The following is a 22,496-nucleotide window of genomic DNA, read 5'->3' on the forward strand; positions in this document are numbered from 1 at the left end:
GTATAAATACAAATGTGTACAATGCAAATAAAAGTTTAGAAATACAAAATACAAGGCTTTGCATTATACGTATTTGTATTTGTATTTTTTCCAAGCTGAGATTTAGTCTGTATTTGATTGCAATGCAATTTGATTTGCACTAGTACAAATGCATGCAAGTGCAAATGAAAGAATGCAATACAAAAATTTGGATACATCTCTAGTATTTTCTACTTATCATATTAAAAAAAAATAAGTTTGATAAAAAGAATTTTTTATTAATAATGGAAATTAAATATAAAAGTTGAAACTTACCCAAAATTGAAATTGTTTTCCTGTTTGGTTGTAAGTAAATAATCTTTTGCATTGATATGGGATTATCTCTAATATTTTATATTAATCATATTAAAGAAAAATAAATGCAATACACAATAATTGTTTTAATTGATGATGAAAAATTTTAAATTGGCCCAAAAATGAAATTATTTTCTATTTGGTTGGTGGTAAGTCAATAGTTCAGCCTCTTGGGTCAAATGTAATTACAACCCTAATGTCATAACTAAATAATAAAAATTATAAAAAACATCAAATAATTATAAAATACATTTAGACACATCTCTAATATTATCTATCATATTAAACAAAAATATATGTGATATATAAGAATTCTTTTGTATAAAAATTTGTGAAAAATTTTAAATACACACTATTACTATTATCATAATCACCATCATCTAAAATTATCATGTGTAAAACACATACATATTTGATAGTATATATACACACACAACTACACTGTCAGGGCTCATGACAACGTACACTGCCTAGGGGTTGGCTCTTCTTATAATATATTACAAAAAAAAAAGCTGAAAAAACTCAAGAAGTGCAATAACTAGATAATTTAATATTGGATTATAACTAAACCAATGGCTATAATTGAAATCCTCATACAATACTCTAGATTCTGGATGCTCGGTGCCTATATTTGCATTAACCCTACCTAGGCTAAGTGGGCAGTCAAATATATAATGACTGGTCATTATAATAAGGAAAATTGTCTAAAATTCATCATGGCTTTTTAGCATTTCTTTTAAATTCATCATAACTATTCAAAATGTCCATGAGACCTCATGTAGGACTTATTGTTTTCCACAATTCACCATCCATTAGAGCATTGTTAATGTTTATTGACAGAAGTTGTCCATGTAAACATAAATGCATTTTTTACAAAATTGCCCTTGAAAGGCATGTAATCAACCTTATTAAACATATTTTTATGTCAATCTAAAGTGTTTTTATTGTATTTGAAATTAAAAGGGATAAAGTGATAGTTGTGTTGTGCAAGTAGATATGAAGTGCCAAATGAATTTGATTTGAATCAAAAACTTTTTTTTTTTTAATTTGAATCTTCCTTTGTAGTTAAAATGTAAAATAGGCAGAAATTTTTTTAGATTGGAATACTTGAGATATATTTTTGTTGTTTTATATCAAAGGTTTGCTTTATTTTCCAATTGACAACAGAACAAGGGATAAAATAATAATCTACCAACATCCCTTAGTCTATTTAACATCAACTTATTGACATGGGTTTGCTGAACATTTTAAAATAGTATCATGGGTTTTAAGAGAAATACTGAAAAGTCATGACCAATTTTAGACAATTTCCTTTATAATAAATAATAATGGCTTAATCAGGACCCTTAGGACTAGGAGTGATCATGAGCTGGGCTGAACCGGGCTTTGCACTTATGATAAGGGCTATAGCTTAGGCCCGGGCCTGATTTCGAGCCAATGTCACTCATATATAAAACATTACATATCCAAATATTAAATGACATAACATACATATAAACTTATTTTATACATTATATAATATAATAAAAAATATATATATATATATATATATATATTTAAACCGAGCCGGGCCAGAGTGAAATGGTGACCCCTACTCAAGGACATAAAAATAAACCGGCAGGAAAAGGGCCACGTGGTTTCAGCAAGGAAAAATAAATAGTCCGCGTTTTGGAGTTTTTTTGACTTTGAAAGCAGGATACCGCGTCCAGTCCGGTTCCAGTTATCCGTCCACCAATTTAGAAAGTAAGAAACTAAAAACATAACAAACGTGAAAGTTGAAATGAAAAACTTGAAAGGTGGAGGCCCCTCCACTTGGCCACTTTGGAAAGATGCATTATAATCCGCTGTCCTCATCCTTTGACCTCATTTTTCAGCTGTATCCGCCTACCCACGCGCAAACAACAATATTATTAATTGATTTTTGTGTTATTGAAAAACAAAAATGTGGTAGTTGTTTTTATAATAATCCAGATTTTAAATATAATATATAGATTATTCAACTAAGTAGTTTCGATGGAGACCGAATCAGCCCCTCACAAGACTGCCCCCACATATCCCCGCCATGTATTAAAAATATTTTCTAAATAATAATATAAAAATAAGGATATCATCATTAGAAGATATTTCGAATACGCAGAGGAAATGGGGCTGATTTAAATCCGTTTCGGTGTTTTGAACGTTGAACATCCGTTCCATAGTTCCCTTCGTGGACATGGTATATATTAGCAGGGTCGGATGGATGGCAGGCACGTGCACATGTAGAATTCTCATGCGCTGTGGGGCACTAATCTAAAATTCATTGATGTAATTAAGTGTGGATGGAAGAGGTAGGGAGACATTCACAAATTGATTTAGACGAGGTCGAGGTCGATCATCTCAGTTCTCATTTATCATCATATCATATCAGCTGCCATCATTCATAATCAAGTCATAAGTACCATTTGATGATTTCTTGGGTTATGGAAGATGAATGAAACAAAACACACTATCATGCTTCGTACGCCACGCTGATTAAATTCTTGGGAGAATGACCAATCAGTCTAAATCAGAATTTTATAACCCTAAAGTACAGGGATCTTGCACATTGATCATGTCATTTATTGTCAAGAATCGGCACCACTTAGACCGTGATAAGTTGTTTTAATTAAGCACTATTCAGTCTCTCATGCCATGTCGTTCGTCCTTGTTGCTGTGTCGTGGTTGGAGTACTGAGTACTGACACCACCATCTCCAATAGCAACTTCATTTCTTTTTGTACCACGTGCATTTTGTAAAAGTAGAATTAATTAATTCCCTATAAAGCTAGCTTATCAATAAAGAAAAGCCATTATGCGTTTAATTAATCATTAGTGACCAAACAAAATAACCATGACTGCGACTGCATCTTTACCTTTTGTCACCCCACCACTTAATCTGTATTCAAAACAAGTAAATCGTTGTTGCAGTTGGATTACCACTTCATCAGTATGCACTAACATCACTTTTTCATTACTCATACATTAATTAATGAAGTTTTCGCACAATGAAATTAAAAAAAAAAAAAAAAGCTAAAGTTTCAAAACTATGTCCTAGTGAGCTTTTTTATCCTTCCTCTACTGTAACAGGTGCTGCACCATCGTTCCTCTTTTTAGTCCCTCCTTTTTTTCTCTATGGAGTACCACCCATCCCAACCCTAGTGTGGAACTGTCAACGGGTTGAGTATAGGCTGGGACGAGCTAGAACCGGAAACTAACCCGACATGAAATATAAAATATTAAGGACTTGGAACCGAATCAGATTTGATAGGGTCAGTAATTTTTAGACCTATAATCCAACCAATTGATGATCGTCCCAATGGACCATATTATAATATAAATATATAGCGGTCGAATCTGAATCGATTCAGGACTAGATAGAAGCGATTTTAAACCGATAATAATCTGGACATTATATTAGAATCCGGAATCGATTCATTGGTTCTAGTTCCTGGAAGTAGAACCGGCCCAATTGGTTTGAGTCCGTCAGGTCCGTTGGGTCAAACTTAACCCATTGACATCCCTACACTAGTGGTAACGAGATTTGATCCCGGATCTCCTTCGCATCAAAACAGCAACCCACCTTTTTTCTTTTTCTTTTTTTTTTAGTTTTTGCCTTTTTTTTTAGTCTACACAAATGGGAGATGACATTGGAGCCTAACACAGCGCATCCCAAAGGTGCCTCACAGCACATCTAAACCGTATATTAAAAAGATGTTCCCAATGCATGGTGAGATGTGACTGTGTGATGCCCTCTCTTGGGTGCCAATGTCATCTCACCCCAATGGTAATTGGATTTGATCATGGGTTTCCTTTGCAACAATAAAGCAACCCTACCAATTCGGCCACCGATGCTCCTCTGCAACAGTAAAGTGATGTTGCAGAAAAACCCAAGAAAACATATTTGAATGACACTCAAATGAAAGTAAAACAAATGTAAAGAGAAACAAGCACAAAGAACACACACTGATTTACGTGGTTCGGCTTATAGCCTACATCAAAATCCACTATGAAGTTGGTAATGGAGAATAAATATAGAGTTGTGCTCTCACAGAAAACCCTAAGGCCCAAAATACACCTAATGTCTCACTTGTCTCTCACAAGACTCAAATTCTATGTACAAAAGAGAAAGACCCCGAAATACATAACTCTTCGTAGGGGCTACTCTCTTGCACCCCCAATGGTGATTTGTGGTGGGCTACGGGCTTGGGCCTATGCATCCACCACAAACCACTATGAAAAATTGTCTTCGAGTTTTTCTCAAATTAATTCAGAACGGATTAATGAAACAGATCACCATAAAGAATTCAAGGCACAAACATAACAAGCGACCCTACCAATTGGGTCACCAAAGAAAATTTTTTTGGTCCACGGGCCATATACCTGGCATGGAGATCTAATCCTAAAGCATCGGGTACAACCAGTCAGAGAATGAACTTGTTGACTGTTCCAAATATCAATTGATAAATAGATGAGGATCTGGATGTGAAGCCAAGGCATGCACCAGCAGCATTACAGCAGTAAGCAATCCATGGCACGAGCGTTGCGTTGGGACTTGGGAGCTGATGAAGGGTGATTTGGCTCGACATAGCGAGAAGGGGGCACGTGGACACGACCTGACTAAGGGATGACAGCTTAGCCTGGCAAGCCTAGTTCGCAGCATTTGAGATCGAGTATTCAGCCACCTCAGCCTAAAACTCACCCCGGCATCCAATCCAGTTCCAAACTACAGAACCGAAGTATCATCTCGGGGCTAACAACCTGAATCTCCACATAACCGACTCTAGAGGTCTCTCCAATAGATCCCGAATCTCTCGAGATCACGATGAGGTAACAGATCTCGACTCTCCCGAGATCACGATGAGGACTCGTCCCAGCTCCGTCAGAGTCAAAAGTGAAACAATAAGCCTTATCTACGTAGTGATCCTTCAGAAGCGGAATTAACCATATCTCCACACCCTGGAGATCCCAGAGCTCTTTTGAGAGACCCACGGCAACTCCAGTATATAAAGGCGGGAACCTCAAGGCAAATGTATGCCTTATTACTCTACTCTCTAGCTCTCAAACTCACAAGCATTCAACTCGCATTACAGTATACTAACTTAAGCATCGGAGCGACCTCGTCGGGTTAGCCACCATGTGTTCTCTGATCCACTGTCTTGCAGATAGATCTAGCTTGATGCTCAACTGGAAGCCAGATCGCCCTCCAACTGGGAGTAGTCAGATCGCGCAACAACAATTGTCGTCGTTTGTGGGAAATGATCAAAAGGGCATACCCATTCTTCACAGTTACCAACCTCGATTTCTACGTCAATGGCATCTTCCAATCATATTGGGAAAAGCAACGAGATGAACTTCTCTGGGGGTCAACCCCAACCCCCTATGGTGTGCATCGGCCAGTTCACCATCCCGCTTACTGCATCTGGAGTTCCAACATCGACCACACCATCAAACACCACACAGGTGAGCGCCCCACTTCCCCTAGTGGTAGGTGCAACTTTTTCTAAGCCTTCTGTGGTTCCACTCGGAGTCGGGCAATCCCAATTCAACAACCTGGTTCAGTGCGTCCAGGCTATCCAGATCCAGATGCAGCAGGTCCAGCAGTTTCAATAGTACCAGTAGCATTATTTCTACGAGCAGTACCAGCATCAGTTCCCTTCATTGCCACAGAACCAACTGTCGGTTCCACCTTGGCACCTAGGGGCCAATCAGAATCAAAACTGGCCTAGGACTAATAAGAACATCAACCAATCTCCCCACCGGGGCAAAGAGACCTCACAAGTACCGATTCCTCTCAAGAGTTAGGTCTCGCCCCGTGGGAGAAGAGACGGTCAGCTTAATCCACCGGCCTCGTAAGGGAACCTCGGAAATAGGTCTGGGGATACTCAACCAAACAGGACCAATCCTCCTTGGCATTCACAACAAGAAAATGACAGTTCACTAGCAGGTAATCAGTTCAGGGTTCGAGGTGCAAACTCGAGACAGGGCCTCTCCGTCCCTCGTGATAGCCAGCCCCAGAATCCCACAAGGAACCAGGAGTTAGCTCACGACAAAGCGGTATCGGAGCACACCAAAGTCAGTAGCACCAACGTCGAGCCAATGAAGAAACAACAATGGAGATATCGCAAGGCATGTCATACCTCAGCTCAGAACAACCAGCTAGCAAAGCCAAGCCAACGAGAAGGGCAAGCCAAAGGTTAGGAAGAAGCGAGCTCGGTGGCTACAAAGGCTGCTCCTCCATTACTTTCCAATTTGTCTCCCCTGTCTCCCGAGCTCTTGGCGGCCCCGATGCCGAAAGACTTCAAGATGCCCCCATTAGACAAGTACAATGGGTCGTTCGACCCCAATGACCATGTGGACTCTTCCCAGTCTCAGATGCACCTAGCTGGGGCTGATGAGTCTTGTATGTGTGTGGTCTTCTCCACTATGTTCAAAGGGGTAGTCTACACATGGTACCGAAATCTCACGCCGGGCTCCATCAAAAGCTGGTCGCAGTTCACAGACTTATTTATCTCGCACTTCATTACTAGCAAGAAGTGCCCGAAGTCACAAGAAAGCCTTCTCAATGTAGTTCAGAGGAAAGGAGAACCGATCAGAAGCTATATTAAGCGCTTCAACAACACCTGGCTATAGATACCAGACCTCGACCTGGTAGTAAGACTCACTGCAATGAAGAAAGGAATAACCCACGAGGAGTTCAAATGGCATGTGGTGGCCAACAAACCAAAGGACATCCATGAATTCCTTAAGCTAGCTGATCAGTTCATCGATACCGAAGAGGAAATCAATCAGAAGGTCGACAACCCACCAACAGAAAAGAGGAAAAGAGATAATGAAGAAATAAGTAATGGCAGAAAAAAAAGAAGGAAGAGCAAGTCCCCAAGCAGGGGAAGAAACAAATCCAGAAGTTGGTCTCCCTCGCAAACTCGCAAATCAGGTCGGCACTCCAAAACCCCACCTGTTGAAAGAACGAACTACACGCCATTGAACGCTAAGCGAGGAGAAATCCTAATGGCCATTAAGGACTCCTTCATAAAATGGCCTCCCAGGTTAAGGGGAGATCCTGCAAGGTGACCAGCTCGAATCTCACAAATGCTACGTTGCTGCTCTCAAAGGGAAAGCGAAGCTAGCGGATGATATCAAGCTCGAGCGACCAGTGGAATATTTCGACGAGCAAGCTGCCCCGACAAGAGAGACAATCCACATCCCGGTCTCAGCTAATGACCCAGCCAAAACTCTCCAGATCGGGGCCTTGATCAATGAACCACTCCGCTCTCAATGAAGGGATAGGAAATCCATCACATGGACGCCCAAAGATTGTGGAATAAAGGGGCGAATTTCAAAAAATTTTCTCTCCCTTCAACTGGGAATCAAATTCCCCATTTAGAAAATAATATTTTCAAGGATCATTCTTGAACCACAAACTAAACCAGATCTGAACCAAAATGAGTAGGGAGGGATAATACCTGATACAGAGAAGCAGTATCTCCCAATGGAGGTGTTCATGCCCAAGGAATGATCCAAAATCTGATCCCACTGAAGATGGCGCAGTGTAGGGTGGGGCAGAATCAATAGTGTTCTTCCAAAAGAACTTGACCCTTTGCAAAAATCAATTAGACGACTTGTGAATACAACTCCCACCAATCTTTTCTCCAAAATATTGGTATCAAGATCCAATCTTGATTTCTCCCAAGAACTGGAGATCGAACTGCTGTAAGCGGCGGCTGCAAGAAGGGGGCAACAAAAGAGTATTTGTAGGGTGCAAAATTCTCTCTTTTGGTAATCTCAGCTTTGAAGACAAGGATGTGTATTTTGCATGTCTAAAGGCTGCCGCCCCCTTCTCCTTTTATAATCTTAAAGGGACCAACTCCTAATCCCATTAGGAGTTGCTAACCCAAATCACATTTGGATTAGAAATCCCTTTAAGATAAGGGATAACCCTTATCTTATCTGCATATTAGATCAACCATCTCCTAATATGATTAGAAGGCTTCTAGATCTAAATCTCATTTAGATCTTGGACTCTCTAAGTGGATATGGTCTGGGCCCAATCCTATCAACTGATCCATCTCAGAATTCGCCCCTCAAGTGACTAATCAAATTAGCCCAGTTCAAAATGGGCTTAAGGCACATTTAAGGTTATGTATTCATTTAGCCTTCCAAACTGCTGCCCAATTGGGCTTCCTTGTATGGCATGGGACCCAAACATTGATCTACACATCAGCCACATGGGTTCAGCCCAGCCTTTGTTACAAGGCTTGGCCAAATACACTGTTATGGACAGTGCACCCCCTGAAACCCATCAGATGGGCTCGATGGGCCCAACACAACCCTAAGTGGTCCCTGGGCCAAGCCACCTTATAACACACAGGGACTGTGGGCAGATGCAAGATTATCTCATCAGGTATTATCCTCAATGGTCTTACACTTAACCTCTCAGCGCATAATGATCATGCACTGCCCGACAAGAGAGGACTTTTCCCTCGGCTACAAGGAATAGTGTTGCACTCTCTACTTATATGGATCCCGGGAATTAAAACCTTTTGCAAATCATTTCGAAACCATAATTTATATACTTTTATATCTCATATAAAATATATTTTGTAAAACAAATCTCAACGATTGAAATCGGCTACCGGCAGTCTTGGATTCCATTAGTGAGAGTCATCCCCAATCATTACCTTTGTCTGACAAAGGGGCTGATCCTGTCACTATGATCACCCACTCAGATGAATTCTCAGACTGTCCCAACATACCTAGGTTTTGACCCCCGCTAAGGATCTCACTGATTGGTACATCAAAGACAGTCTAATCTGACACCCAGTGCGATATCATAATCGAGTATAGGGGTCGTGTGTAACTTTTCACTTTTGCCCATCAATCTCCAAGGTCTAGGGCAATACTGAAAATCTGGTCCAGTTCAAAGATTCAATTGATCCTACACTGTATGTGCCTAGGGTCTCACCCCGGTAGCTGAGACAAGCCACCCCAACCAACTTGGTGGCACCACAGTGTCAGCCTTGTCAGGATAGGTCTCCCCAGACCGACCCACTGGCTGTGAACATTCTAAACTAACACGAGTCTCATTAAGTGTCCAGTTTAAGGGTATTACACAGAAACATACCAAGGGAATATGAATCAAATATGCACTTTTATTCATTTACAATAAACTCATAAAGTACATCATCTTGATTGAAGTTAAGGGCATACAAAACTGTCTAACACTCAACTAGTAAGTTTCTTACTAAAAAACTTGGATATTTTTGCTTGGTCCATGGCAGAAATGTCTGAAATAGACTCCAAGATTCTAACTCACAAATTGAATACCGACCCCTTAGTCAGGCCAGTAAGACAGAAAAGCGCAACCTCGCCCCGGAACGTTGGAGGGTAGTTGATGAAGAGGTCGGGAAGCTCCTATCGGCAGGCTTCATCAGGGAAGTTCATTACCCGAGCTGGGTGGCCAACCCAATTTTGGTAAAAAAGGCGAATGGCAAGTGGCGCATGTGCGTCGATTACACCGACCTGAATAGAGCCTGCCCGAAAGATTTCTTCTCGCTGCCCAAGATCAACCGCCTAGTGGACGCAACCTCAGGGTATGAGTTGCTGAGTTTCCTAGACGCCTATTCCGGTTACAACCAGATTAGGATGGACCCTGCTGACGAAGAGAAAACTGCTTTTATAACTGAGCTCGAATTGTACTGTTACAAGGTCATGCCCTTCGGATTAAAAAATGCCGGGGCAAACTTTCGGTGCCTTGTAAATAAAATTTTTGAGTTGTTAATCAGCAATAAAATAGAGTGTTATGTTGATGACATGGTCGTGAAGACCCAGTTTTCAAATTTCTTGTTGAATGATTTACAAAGTGTTTTTCAAATTTTGCAAAAATACAATATGAAGTTAAATCCAAACAAGTATGTCTTCGGAGTCACCTCGGGTAATTTCTTAGGCTATATAGTCAACCGACGTGGCAACAAAGCCAACCCGAATAAAATAAAAGCCATCCTAGATATGAGACTACCCGACAAAATAAAAGAGTTTCAGAGGCTAACTGGTCGGATAGCCGCCCTGAACCTCTTTATGTCCAAGTCGGCAGATCGCTGCCTACCCTTTTTCAAAGCCATAAAAAAGAACAAAGATGGCGAGGTGAGTGGCGAGGCAGAACGCTGACTGGCCGGATCGCTGCCTACTGCCCTAGTTTTAACTTGACCCGAGGAAGGAAACGTATTAAAGCTGTACCTCTCTGCGAGTGACGAGGTGGTAAACTCGGTACTAATCAAAGAAGTATATTGAGTCCAACGACCATCTACTATGTTAGTAAAGTTTTGCAGGACACAGAAACCATGTACCCGAGGATATGATGGGAGCTTCAACCAGCGTGGCACCAGTCCCGGATAGAGTGGGATAGACTTGGGATGAGGAGCCCTGGATTCTCCATGTCGACGGCTCGTCCAACCAGCAGGGAAGTGGTGTAGGACTGATTCTGTATGGCCCAAATGAGGTGAAGCTGGAATACGCTCTTCGGTTCGGATTCGCGGCATCAAACAATGAGGCAGAGTACGAAGAATTGGTCGTCAGGTTAACCCTAGCAAGGGAAATGAAGGAAGAGCACCTCATCATATGCAGCGACTCATATTTATTAGTCAACCAAGTCATCGATAAGTACGAAGACTGTGACCCCACTATGGCTGCTTACTTGGCCAAAGTCAAAGAAATCCTACGCGGCTTTGTCTCCTACTTCATCAGATAGATTCTGAGGTTCGAGAACGTTGAGGCCGATGCATTGTCCCGATTAACCAACACAAGTAGTAACACCATGCGGACCGTGTAAATAGATGACTTACCTCGGCCTAGCATTCTCGGGAGGGGGTGGCAGAAGAAGTCGCTCTCGTAGCACAAGAAAAACCAAGCTGGATCGACCCACTCGTAAGTTATCTGTTTCACGAGACCCTACCTGTAGAACGCAATGTGGCCCAAAGGGTAGAGCACCAGTCAGCTAAATACGTCCTTATAGACGAACAACTGTACAGAAGGTGTTTTACGCTCCCCTACCTGCACTGCTTGCGACCCTCAGAGGCCGAGTATGTACTCCACGAAGGCTTGTGCGATGGACACTTGAAGGGCAGAGCTCTCTCATAGAAAGTGTTGTGGCAAGGCTATTTATTGGCCCATGATGAAGGCAGATGCACTTGAGCTTGTCAAGAAGTGCGACAAGTGTCAGAGGCATGCCAACATCCACCATCGACCTAATGTTGATCTGAAATACCTCACTAGCCCATGGCCCTTCGCATAGTGGGGAATCAACATCCTAGGCCCTTTCCCACCAGCAACAGGACAGAGAAGGCTCCTAGTCGTAGTAATGGACTTACTTTACGAAGTGGGTGGAAGCCGAACCCTTGGTGATGATCACAACTCGCAACATACAAAATTTCTTTTGGAAAAATATAGTATGTCGCTTCGAGCTACCTCGAGTAGTTATCTCCGACAATGGAAAGCAGTTCAAGGATATCAAGTTTCAAAACTGGTGTGTCGAAATAGGAATTCAACAAAATTTCACCTTGGTGGCACACCCCCAGGCGAACGGGCAAGCAGAAGTCACTAATAGAGCAATACTTCACGAACTGAAAGCTCGCTTAGCTCGAACCAAGGGGTTGTGGCTAGACGAACTACCCAGTGTCCTCCGGGCCTACTAAACTACCATTAAGACCGCCACAGGTGAAACCCCTTTCAACCTCACTTACGGTACAAAAGCGGTGATCCCAGTAGAAATCGAGGTACTCACACTACGCTTGGAGGCTTATGACAAGGAGACGAATGATGATGAACTCCATACCAACCTAGACCTGGTAGAATAGGTATGAGACCTGGCTTACATCCGGACTGCAGCTTACCAACAAAGAGTAGCTCGGTACTATAACGCCCGGGTAAAAAAATGAGACTTCCTCATCGGCAACCTAGTTCTTTGGAAGGTTATGGTACCTGATCCTGGCGTTGGTAAGCTCGGACTGAATTGGGAAGGTCCGTGCCGAGTAAGACCGGTGTTCGGGGAAGGCACGAATGAGCTCGAAACTTTGGAAGGAAAGCAGGTACCTTGAGCATAGAATATCGACAACCTGAGAAGATACTACTTGTGACCACCAAACTAGTCAAAAATGATTACTGAATTGGAGAGAGGACTGCGAGTCACTCCCAGAAGCCTAAGGGCCATGATGCCGAGCTAACATAAGACCTCGGCACTACGATAAGTCCTAGTCGCCTCTTCGGCATAGGCAGACAACTTCTAGTTGCCTCTTCAGCATAGACAGACAAGTCCTAGTCGCCTCTTCGGCATAGACAGACAAGTCTTAGTCACCTCTTCGGCATAAGCAAACCGATTCTCACGCCTGAGGCATAGACAATTCGGGTACAAACCCTATGACGTCTAGCCCACCTCGACGCATAATAACAGGTTAATCCCATTTGAAGTCAGGCCCAATGGCTCGACACTAAGGGATAACCAACACCTAAGCGAGTAGCCCATGTGCAGACATGTCGGGTATATACCCTACAATGTCCATCCACCTCGGCGTACAACGATACGAAGTTATCCCTACTTGGAGTCTAGCTCGTTAACACGACAATTCGGGGTAACCTACACTTAGAAAAAATTCACTCCTATTTGGTTTAGTTCGCCAGATCGGGAGTTATCTACACTTAGAAGAAAAAATAAATTCTTGCACAAAGATTACAAAAAACATTTGTATTTCATTGATATGGAATTTCGGATACAAAAAAAAATTACAATGCACCAAGCTCGGTGTATTACAGAAGGGGGTCCAAGGAAAGGGGCATCTAGTCACCTCAAGTTTCTTCATGCTTACTGGAGGCTTCGGCAGGAGGACCCGTCTCCATGTGGCTCTCGCCAGCACCGGTCTCCTCATCTTCATCGAGTAGGTCACTGTCGCTTTCTGCTTCGGATTCCGGAACTTGGGCAGCTTCGATAGCCATCTCCTCTGTAATCCTCGAAGTGTAGGGGAACTCATGTCGGGTCAGCCACCTGCTAAGTTTGAATCCTTTGTGGTAGCTCACGTACCTACCTCGACCATCTCTTTCCGGTACTCCACCGAGGACTTGTACTCCTCAACAGCCTTAGCCTTGGCCTCCTCCATTGCCTGAAGAAGTAGCTCGGTTCGCTCCTTCACATGAGCCTCGTGGTTCTCCACCTCCCTCTTCAGTGCTGCCTCTTGCTCCTTGAACTCCCTCTTCAGTGGTGCCTCACACTCCTCGAGCTCCTTCTTCTCCGACATCAGCAAAGTAAGCAACTCCTTCTTAGCCCGCGCATCATTCTTCAATTGGTTATTTTCGTTGCGTGCCAAGTTCAGTTCAACGTGGACCTTCCGGGAAGACTCCTCGGCTCTGAGTGTTCGCTTCAAGTTCATCTCAGACTGATAAGCCAAGGCGTGAATGGTGGAATTCACCTGCCAAGAGAAGAAAACAAGCATCAATGCAAAAATCCAAGTACAAGACAGATTGAAGAAGATAAGTCCGAGAACTTACCACCATGCAGTGAGTAGCCGCTTGAGCTCTAAGCTGAGCAACTAGCAATTCAGCCCAACTAGCACCCTCCTCAGCAAATACTGCGGCCTTGCTCTTGAGAAGGCCAAATTTTGGAGACAAGATACTCCGAACTGCATCATCGCTGCCCGAAGAAGCAGCAACTACAGGGACGAGCTCCCAAGATGTAGCCTCCTCGGGTATGCAGGGTGGGGAGGGCTTGCTCGAGTCCTCTTCGACTAGGTCTATCACAAGAGGTTGATCGACAGTTGATGGCTGCTCGGGCTCTGTAATGGAAGCTAGTGGGGGCTCAACGTGAGCCCTCTTGGTGGTTTTCTTCTTCTTCCCCTTCTTCATGCTCCCGAAGAGTTTGTTGGCGGGGATGCCCATGATAGATTCGATAAAAACAATCTACCAAAAACAATACTGAAGTAAAACAGAGAGAAAATACAGCAAACAATGACCTACCGGGACTCAGACTGGCCTGCATGAGCTTTTCCTCGGTCACGAAGTTTTTGAACTTTAGTCCGAGCTCCGCCCAAGATCAGAGTGCCTCCCTTGTCTTCAGGTCCAACCTAACACCGGGGTCTTGGATGGTTGCCCTCCAATGAGTTGGGAAAGGACATCCCTCAGTGTTGCGGACCACGAAATAGCACCTCTTCCACGCCGAGACCTTATTCAGGAGCTCGTGCAAAAGTTCGAAGCTAGGACGAGGTCACAGATAGTAAGTTCGTTTGTGCTCGGGTAGAGCACAAGTGATTGCAGTCGTGGTCAAGGGAAAGATTGTAGGTGAATTCTTCTTGATGGAAAGATTGTAGTCGTGGAAAAGTGAAATGGTCCCTACGACATTGCGGATGGAGTTTGGGTGCAACTGATCTATGGTGATATTGAACAACTTTATGATATCGATTATAAGAGGGTGAAGTGGAAGGTGAAGACCAATTACGAGCTACTCCTCGAAGATCATGATCCCAAGGGAAGTTACCTAAGGGAATACTATAAACGAGGTCGTTGAGAAGTCTGTACCAGGCTACAAGGGCTAGGAGCTTGTCCATCGTCATTGTTGACGGGCCAAAGTTATCTGGCAGCTGACCTCGATGTGAAGTGGAAGCCAGGTTACCTGAGGCCTCTCGCTCCCGCCGAGGTGATTTCACCTCGGGAGGACTGTGTATCACATCCTGGCCCGAAGTAACCTCTTCGATAGGACGAGGATCTACGGCCTGAGCCGAGGTACCCACCTCGGCTCCAACGGGTTCACCGCTCCCGTCTAAGAGACTATCAAAACTAAAACTATACATGATAGAAAGACACGGAATCAAAACGTAAAAGAAAAGGGGGACTCACCAAAAGAAAGACCGAACAAAGGAAGAAGACCTTGGAAAGACAACGAATTGAAAGAATCGAGCGCAACCTCAGATTGTGGATATGCGGACTTGTGGCGAAGGAAATGAGCCACTTGGCCCCTATTTATAGCCAGTGTATCCGGGGATCAACGGTCGAGATCAACACGATCCAACGTCTCCTAGGAAAATCGGTTGCACAACCCCTAAGGTTGAAATCGATTTAGTGCATGTTTTGACGTCCGCAGAGTTTATAAAACGGCGTGACGTCCACGCATAGCTTAGACGCGACCTAGGTTATTCCTGGTTGAGTCGGGCGGCCGAGCAGGTCCGACCAACAATTCGCCCGTCAAGCCACCTAGACCTCGTGCCAAATCCACCTGGACTCGTCATGAACTCCCCGCACCGGGTTGAGACCCCTGGCTCGGGGAGTGGGGGCAATTGATGAATGGTGATTTGGCTCGACCTAGCGAGAAGGGGACACTTGGACACGATCTGACTAAGGGATGACAACTCAGCATGGCAAACCTATGTTTGAGCTCGGGTATTCAGCCACCTCGGCATCCAATCTAGTTCGGAACTAAAGAACCGAAGTATCAGCTCGGGGCTAACAACCTGAATCGCCACGTAACGAACCATATCTCTACACCCCAGAGATCTCGAAGCTATTTCGTGAGACCCACGACAACTCCAGTATATAGAGACGGGAACCTCAAGGCAAAGGTACATGTGATTACTCTACTATCTATAGTTTTTAAGTTCTCAAATTCACAAGCATTCAGCTCGCATTATAGTATACTAAATTAAATATCGGAGCGACCTCGTCGGATTAGCCACCTCGGGTTCTTTGATCCACTGTCATTGATCTAACTCACTGTTCTACTAAAAGCCAGATCACCCTCCAGCTGGAAATAGTCAAATTGCGCAACAACAGGAGCATTCCTCACCTCACCTGTTATCCCAACTGTTATTACATGGCCAGGTTGATGATGTTTCTTTAATCCTCTCCATATACAGAACCGAAGAAGAGTTTCCAAAATTGGAGTCCGGATATGCTCCAAACAGATCGCCCCTCACTGACCTTACAATTTATACAAAACCGAAGAAGAGTTTCCAAGAAGAGTTTCCAAAATTTATCCTTACCGTGTATTTACTATTCATGGGAAAATGTTTTTAACACAGGATGAGATAGGATGAGATGTGGCTGTGAGATCGTTGGAAGGCTTGGTCTAGAAAAAAAACCGGTAGATGGGAAAACAAAACCGGACCGGACCCAGACCAACTTGAGAAATGAGAACACTGCCATCTGCCCAAAACCGGTAGATGATTGGGGAGGGTCGAGAGAAAACAAAAGAAACTTCGAAACTGTTTCCAGCCTTTGAATAGACGAAAAAGTTGTCTTTCGTTTGCCAACACGACCTTCACAACAACTCATGTTCTTCTATTTGGTATTTACGGTCCTCTCCTCTCCTGTGATTCTTTTACTCATTAACAGTTTCAAAATTGGTAATGCCTAAAGGGCAAAAGGTCATTATTGGGTTGTTGATGCATTATGACTATGTCATTTGAAAAGCAAAAGAAAGAGTGCATGATGATTACAGGATTAATTAGAAATTTTCTTAGTATGCGACGTAGGTTTGACCGCCAATCTTTCTCGATTTTTTTATTATTTTAATCCCTCGAATTGGGAGTCAGTCTCCTACAACCCTCTGATATATATATATATATATATATAAAGCCTCCATTCTCCAAAGAGTCAGCAAGAAGAAAAAAGTGAAGGAACAGAAAGGAAGAGATGGAAGAATAAGAACATATCTGATATTTCTTCTTCCCATACTTCCAAACCTCAATAATTGTCTCTCGGTTTCTTCCAAACTCATCCACCCAGGCCTCCAAGTCTTCACCCGCCGAATCGGATTACAGTACGTCCTTGGCTTAATTGTATGCACAAAATGGGAACAGACGATGGCAGAGGCACCCTGCCCGATCACCACTCCGACACGGAGAGCGTCGGAAGCGAACGCTCCTCCGCCTACAGTGGTCCTCTCAACAAACGAGGCCGAAAGAGCGCTCGCTTCAACCTACCTGAATCTACTGCCAGAACCATCTCCGGGGTCGGCCGCACCAGTAGCAACAGCATCAATGCTGCGGCCGATGATGACGCCTACGTCGAGATCACTCTCGACGTCCGCGACGATTCCGTCGCTGTTCACAGCGTCAAACCCGCCGGCGGTGCAGATGCCGAAGATCCCGAGCTCACTCTCCTGGCAAAGAACCTCGAGAAGAGGTCCTCCTTTGGTTCGTCCGTCATGCGGAGTGCTTCCTCGAGGATCAAGCAGGTCTCACAGGAGCTGAAGCGGCTTGCTTCGTTGACGAAACGGCCATCCTCGACTCGGTTCGACAGGACGAAATCTGCCGCTGCTCATGCCTTGAAGGGGCTCAAGTTCATCAGTAGCAAGACTGACGGCACCGCTGGTCGGGTCGCTGTTGAGAAGCGATTCAATGACCTCACAGCTTCCACTAATGGGGTTCTCCCCCGAGCCCTCTTCGGGGAGTGCATAGGTACGTAACTGACGGGTCTCTTCCATGTCCAAAAGAATTCAGGGACGAGTTGGCTTGGCTCAAAGGTCATGCCTGTGACTTGTGACTTGCTATATAATATTGTTTCTCATTAAGGTTTTTGTGATTTCCGGTACAGGAATGAACAAGGAATCGAAGGAGTTTGCTGGTGAGCTCTTCGACGCGCTGGCCCGGAGGAGGGGCATCACAGGAGATTCGATTACCAGGGACGAACTCAAGGAGTTCTGGGAGCAGATCTCTGATCAGAGCTTTGATTCCAGGCTGCAGACTTTCTTCGACATGTAAACGTCATCTAACGATTATCAACTAATTAGTGTCTTCTAATTAATAGAATTTGGACTTGATTAGCTAATACGAAATGGCATTAATCATCAAATTAAATGCAGGGTGGACAAAGATGCCGATGGCAGAATAACTGAAGAAGAAGTCAGAGAGGTAAAGGGGATAAGGGGTTAAATACTTAAATGATAAGAGTTAGGGAATCCCGGGTATTAATTAATTAAGAAACTAACTTGTACTATTTAATTATTTTGTGAAGATTATCAGTCTCAGCGCTTCTGCAAACAAGCTATCTACCATACAGAAACAGGCCCAAGAATATGCTGCATTGATTATGGAAGAGTTGGACCCAGACAATCATGGTTACATAATGGTAATGTTTTTAATTTCCATTTAAAAATAAATAAATAAATAAATATTTGAATGGGATTGTATCAACATGAGCTCGACTGAACAACCCAGTCGATACATATATAGCTAGTAATTAATTTTTGTTTGATTCTTGGGCACTAAATAATTAATTTGTTTGATGGAGAGCAGATTCACAATTTGGAGATGCTACTGTTGCAAGCTCCCAACCAGTCGGTAAGGGGAGGAGAGAGTCGGAACCTGAGTCAAATGCTGAGCCAGAAACTTAAGCCCACCCAAGACAGCAACCCACTGAGAAGATGGTCCCGAAAGATTTGTTACTTGTTGTTGGACAATTGGCAAAGGGTTTGGGTACTGGCGCTGTGGCTGGGCATAGTGTCGGGGCTATTCGCCTACAAGTTCGTGCAGTACCGGAACAAAGCGGCCTATGAAGTTATGGGCTACTGTGTTTGCATGGCTAAAGGTGCAGCTGAGACGCTCAAGTTCAACATGGCACTCATACTGCTACCGGTCTGCCGGAATACAATTACCTGGCTGAGGAACAAGACCAAATTAGGAGTCGTAGTGCCTTTCGACGATAATCTAAATTTCCACAAGGTATGTACACACGTAGCTAGCTAATTAACAAACTTATTCAAAATTAATTAATAGGTACGTAGGTGGTAGGGTTCTAATTAAATAATAATGCTTGTGCTTGTGCATGTTTAAAGGTAGTTGCGGTGGGAATTGCAGTGGGTGTTGGAATACACGCGGGGGCTCACCTAGCGTGCGATTTCCCAAGGCTTATGTCTGCAAGTGAAGAAAAATATGAGCTAATGGAGCCATACTTTGGGGAGGAGCAGCCATCCAGCTATTGGTGGTTTGTGAAAGGAGTGGAAGGGGTAACTGGGATCATAATGGTGGTGTTAATGGCAATAGCATTCACACTAGCCACCCCTTGGTTCAGGAGAGGCAGGCTCAACCTCCCCAAACCCTTGAAGAAGCTAACCGGTTTCAATGCCTTCTGGTATTCGCACCATCTGTTCGTCATTGTTTACGCTCTCCTCATAGTCCATGGCATCAAACTCTATCTCACCAAGGAATGGGAGAAGAAAACGGTACTTTTCCAATACACACTTAATTACTACTTAATCTTAATTTGTACCAGCAGCTTAATTAATTAATAATTACTGCATGTGTTTTGTTAATTAATGTCTGTTGTCTGTTGATGACCATATATACCCCCTACGTGCATATATATATATATGGCAGACATGGATGTATTTGGCGGTTCCAGTGACCCTCTATGTTTGTGAAAGGTTGATCAGAGCATTCAGATCAAGCATCAAGCCTGTTAAAATCCTAAAGGTACGTAAAATGATAATAATCAAGTTAGTTAAAGGGCCATGCGTGCAGCATTTTGATGATGATCACCTCCTTGTACTTAATTTGCTGTTCTATTGTTCTACATTGAAGGTTGCTGTTTATCCTGGAAATGTTCTGGCATTGCACATGTCCAGGCCTCAGGGTTTCAAATACAAGAGTGGGCAATACATGTTTGTCAACTGTGCTGCAGTTTCGCCCTTTGAATGGTGAGTAGAATTGCCAAGCCAATTAAACTACTATTACAATGTCAATGTATGCATGTATATATATGTTGGCGAGCGTACCATACGATACACCCTGACTGGCTGCAAATTACTAATGTGAACAAATTTATTTAGTACATTGATTAATTAATGGATGACTAGCTATCTATATATGCAACAGGCATCCATTTTCTATAACATCGGCTCCCGGAGATGACTACCTGAGCGTTCACATTCGAACTCTTGGCGACTGGACACGGCAGCTCAAAACAGTTTTCTCTCAAGTGTGTCAGCCACCGACCGGGGATAAGAGCGGCCTTCTCCGGGCCGATCACATGCAAGGAGGGAACGCGCCAAAGTAAGACATATATGCATGTTTATTTCTCTTTATCCCATTGGCCGGCCACGTTGGTATTGATGAGATCATCAGTTGAGCGTATAGTAGTAGTAAAAAAGAAATAAATAATTAATTTGTGACGATTGTGTTTGTTACGTTGATGAAAAACAGTTTCCCGAGGGTACTGATCGATGGGCCATACGGGGCACCAGCACAAGATTATAAGAAATACGAAGTGGTGCTGCTGGTAGGACTGGGCATTGGGGCAACGCCTATGATCAGCATAGTGAAGGACATCGTAAACAACATGAAGGCTATGGAAGAAGAGGAGTCAGCATTGGAGGCCGCTACCCATAATCCAAATAAGAAGAACAATAAAGCTAGTTTTAAGACGACTAGGGCCTACTTCTACTGGGTCACCAGGGAGCAGGGTTCATTCGACTGGTTCAAAGGGGTGATGAACGAGGTAGCGGAGATGGACCAAAAGGGAGTCATCGAGCTGCACAACTACTGCACCAGCGTCTATGAAGAAGGCGACGCCAGGTCCGCCCTCATCGCCATGCTTCAGTCCCTTAATCACGCCAAGAATGGGGTCGATGTGGTGTCTGGTACCCGTGTCAAGTCCCACTTTGCCAAGCCTAACTGGCGTAATGTCTACAAGCGCATCGCCCTCAACCACCAAAATGCTCGAGTTGGTTAGTTTGTTGATTTACTGCTTAATTAATTTCTCCATACTCCATCCACTACTCACTTATTTTCTTATAAAATAAGATATATATAAAACAATAATTAATTAAAGCTATATATATATATATATATAATCTTTACTATTAATTTTGCATTTTAATTAATTTTATTAGATCAGTAATCACCACATGCATGCCTTTATTATTAATTAAATAAGTTAAGCTTATGGTGGGAATGGTTTATTTGCGATATTGTAGGAGTTTTCTACTGTGGGGCACCAGCACCAACGAAGGAGCTTCGGCAGTTGGCCTCCGACTTTTCTCACAAAACGTCCACCAAGTTTGATTTTCATAAAGAGAACTTCTGACTTCAACGCATCCCAATAAATGTCTCCTCCTCCTCCTTGTGTAGTGTGTACATGCTCTCGCCGCTTTCTTTGACGTTTATTTTTTATTTTTTTATTTTTTGCTTTTATTTATATTTGAACGTGTTCATGCAAACAAGTGATGGTGGAAGTTCTAGGACCACCACCCACCCACCCACCCACCCAGCTGGTTATTAGGACGAGATGGGAATAAGGGATTAGGTAATATGCGTGACACGTGCCAAGTGGATTGCCGAAAATGCATGAGTGGGATAACTCAAACCAATACTCAAATTGAAAGTGAATATCTTCTTTCTTTAGTTCTTTCTCTCTCTCTCTCTGTCTTCTGTATCGATATATATCAAGGTTGTAACTAACTCATACAGTTTAAATTTAAGGTTGTCTTCGCCTATTGCATGGATCCGGAGGAGTATAGATTTACCAGTGAAAGTGTAATAGACCAAAAAGCATTTTTAAGATTAAGTAATGAAGTTTGATACTGTTCACTCTAAGCATTTGTATCTTCATATTGTTCAATATAATACGAAAGAGGAAATTCATAAAAAGAAAGTTGCTTCATTCCTTTATTAATTTGTTGTTTTGTTTGGAAAATAAATAAAATCTCTGAATATGATTAAAATTAGGGGTGAGCATAATTCGGTTAAAACCTAAAAATGGATCCGAAATTTTGGTTTTGGTTTAATTGATTCGGCTTAATTGATTTTTCGGTTGGATTCAGTTTTACTATTCGGTTTATTTGTATTTCAGTTTTCGGTTTTGATTATCATATTTGATAAATTGGTTAATAAAAAAATTGATTTAATTTTATAATTATATATTTTAATATTATTTATAGGAAAAATTTTATATTAGTACCCTATACTTTGGGTCTAGTGCCACTTTGATCCCCAAACTTTAAAATGCAACAATTTAATACCCAAACTATCAAAATGTGTCAATCTAATATTTGTCATTAACTAACCCGTTAGCCGGCCGTTAAGTGCCATTTGAAAAGACATAAATATCCTTTGAATGTCATCTAATTCTCATTATCAACCATCCAAATCCTTGATTCTTTTGTTCAAGAAAGTTGGG

At 42.9% G+C, this 22,496-nt stretch overlaps 1 protein-coding gene across 1 annotated transcript; it reads left to right on the plus strand.

Annotated features, from left to right (window-relative positions):
- The first annotated feature begins 16,982 nt into the window (after positions 1-16,982).
- LOC148853300 (respiratory burst oxidase homolog protein C-like) lies at positions 16,983-21,913 on the plus strand. The gene is made up of 11 exons (XM_088982740.1): positions 16,983-17,779; positions 17,916-18,078; positions 18,184-18,232; positions 18,336-18,449; positions 18,617-19,042; positions 19,156-19,542; positions 19,697-19,792; positions 19,901-20,016; positions 20,195-20,371; positions 20,522-21,045; positions 21,295-21,913. Exons 1-11 carry the CDS (start codon positions 17,161-17,163, stop codon positions 21,402-21,404), a joined length of 2,781 nt encoding a protein of 926 aa, XP_088838866.1. The 5' UTR covers positions 16,983-17,160; the 3' UTR covers positions 21,405-21,913.
- The last annotated feature ends 583 nt before the right edge of the window (positions 21,914-22,496 follow it).

This window comes from Nelumbo lutea, chromosome 4 (genome assembly GCF_056320005.1).
Source record: "Nelumbo lutea isolate HS-2025 chromosome 4, American lotus-T2T, whole genome shotgun sequence".
Classification (NCBI taxonomy): domain Eukaryota; kingdom Viridiplantae; phylum Streptophyta; class Magnoliopsida; order Proteales; family Nelumbonaceae; genus Nelumbo; species Nelumbo lutea.

What these genes read in the sequence shown, in the direction of transcription:
- LOC148853300 (XM_088982740.1), top strand. Translation starts at nt 17,161, where the DNA reads ATGCACAAAATGGGAACAGACGATGGCAGAGGCACCCTGCCCGATCAC. An exon ending in CCTCTTCGGGGAGTGCATAG is followed by an intron (nt 17,780 to 17,915) that starts GTACGTAACTGA and finishes TTTCCGGTACAG; the next exon opens with GAATGAACAAGGAATCGAAG. An exon ending in CCACCAAAATGCTCGAGTTG is followed by an intron (nt 21,046 to 21,294) that starts GTTAGTTTGTTG and finishes GCGATATTGTAG; the next exon opens with GAGTTTTCTACTGTGGGGCA.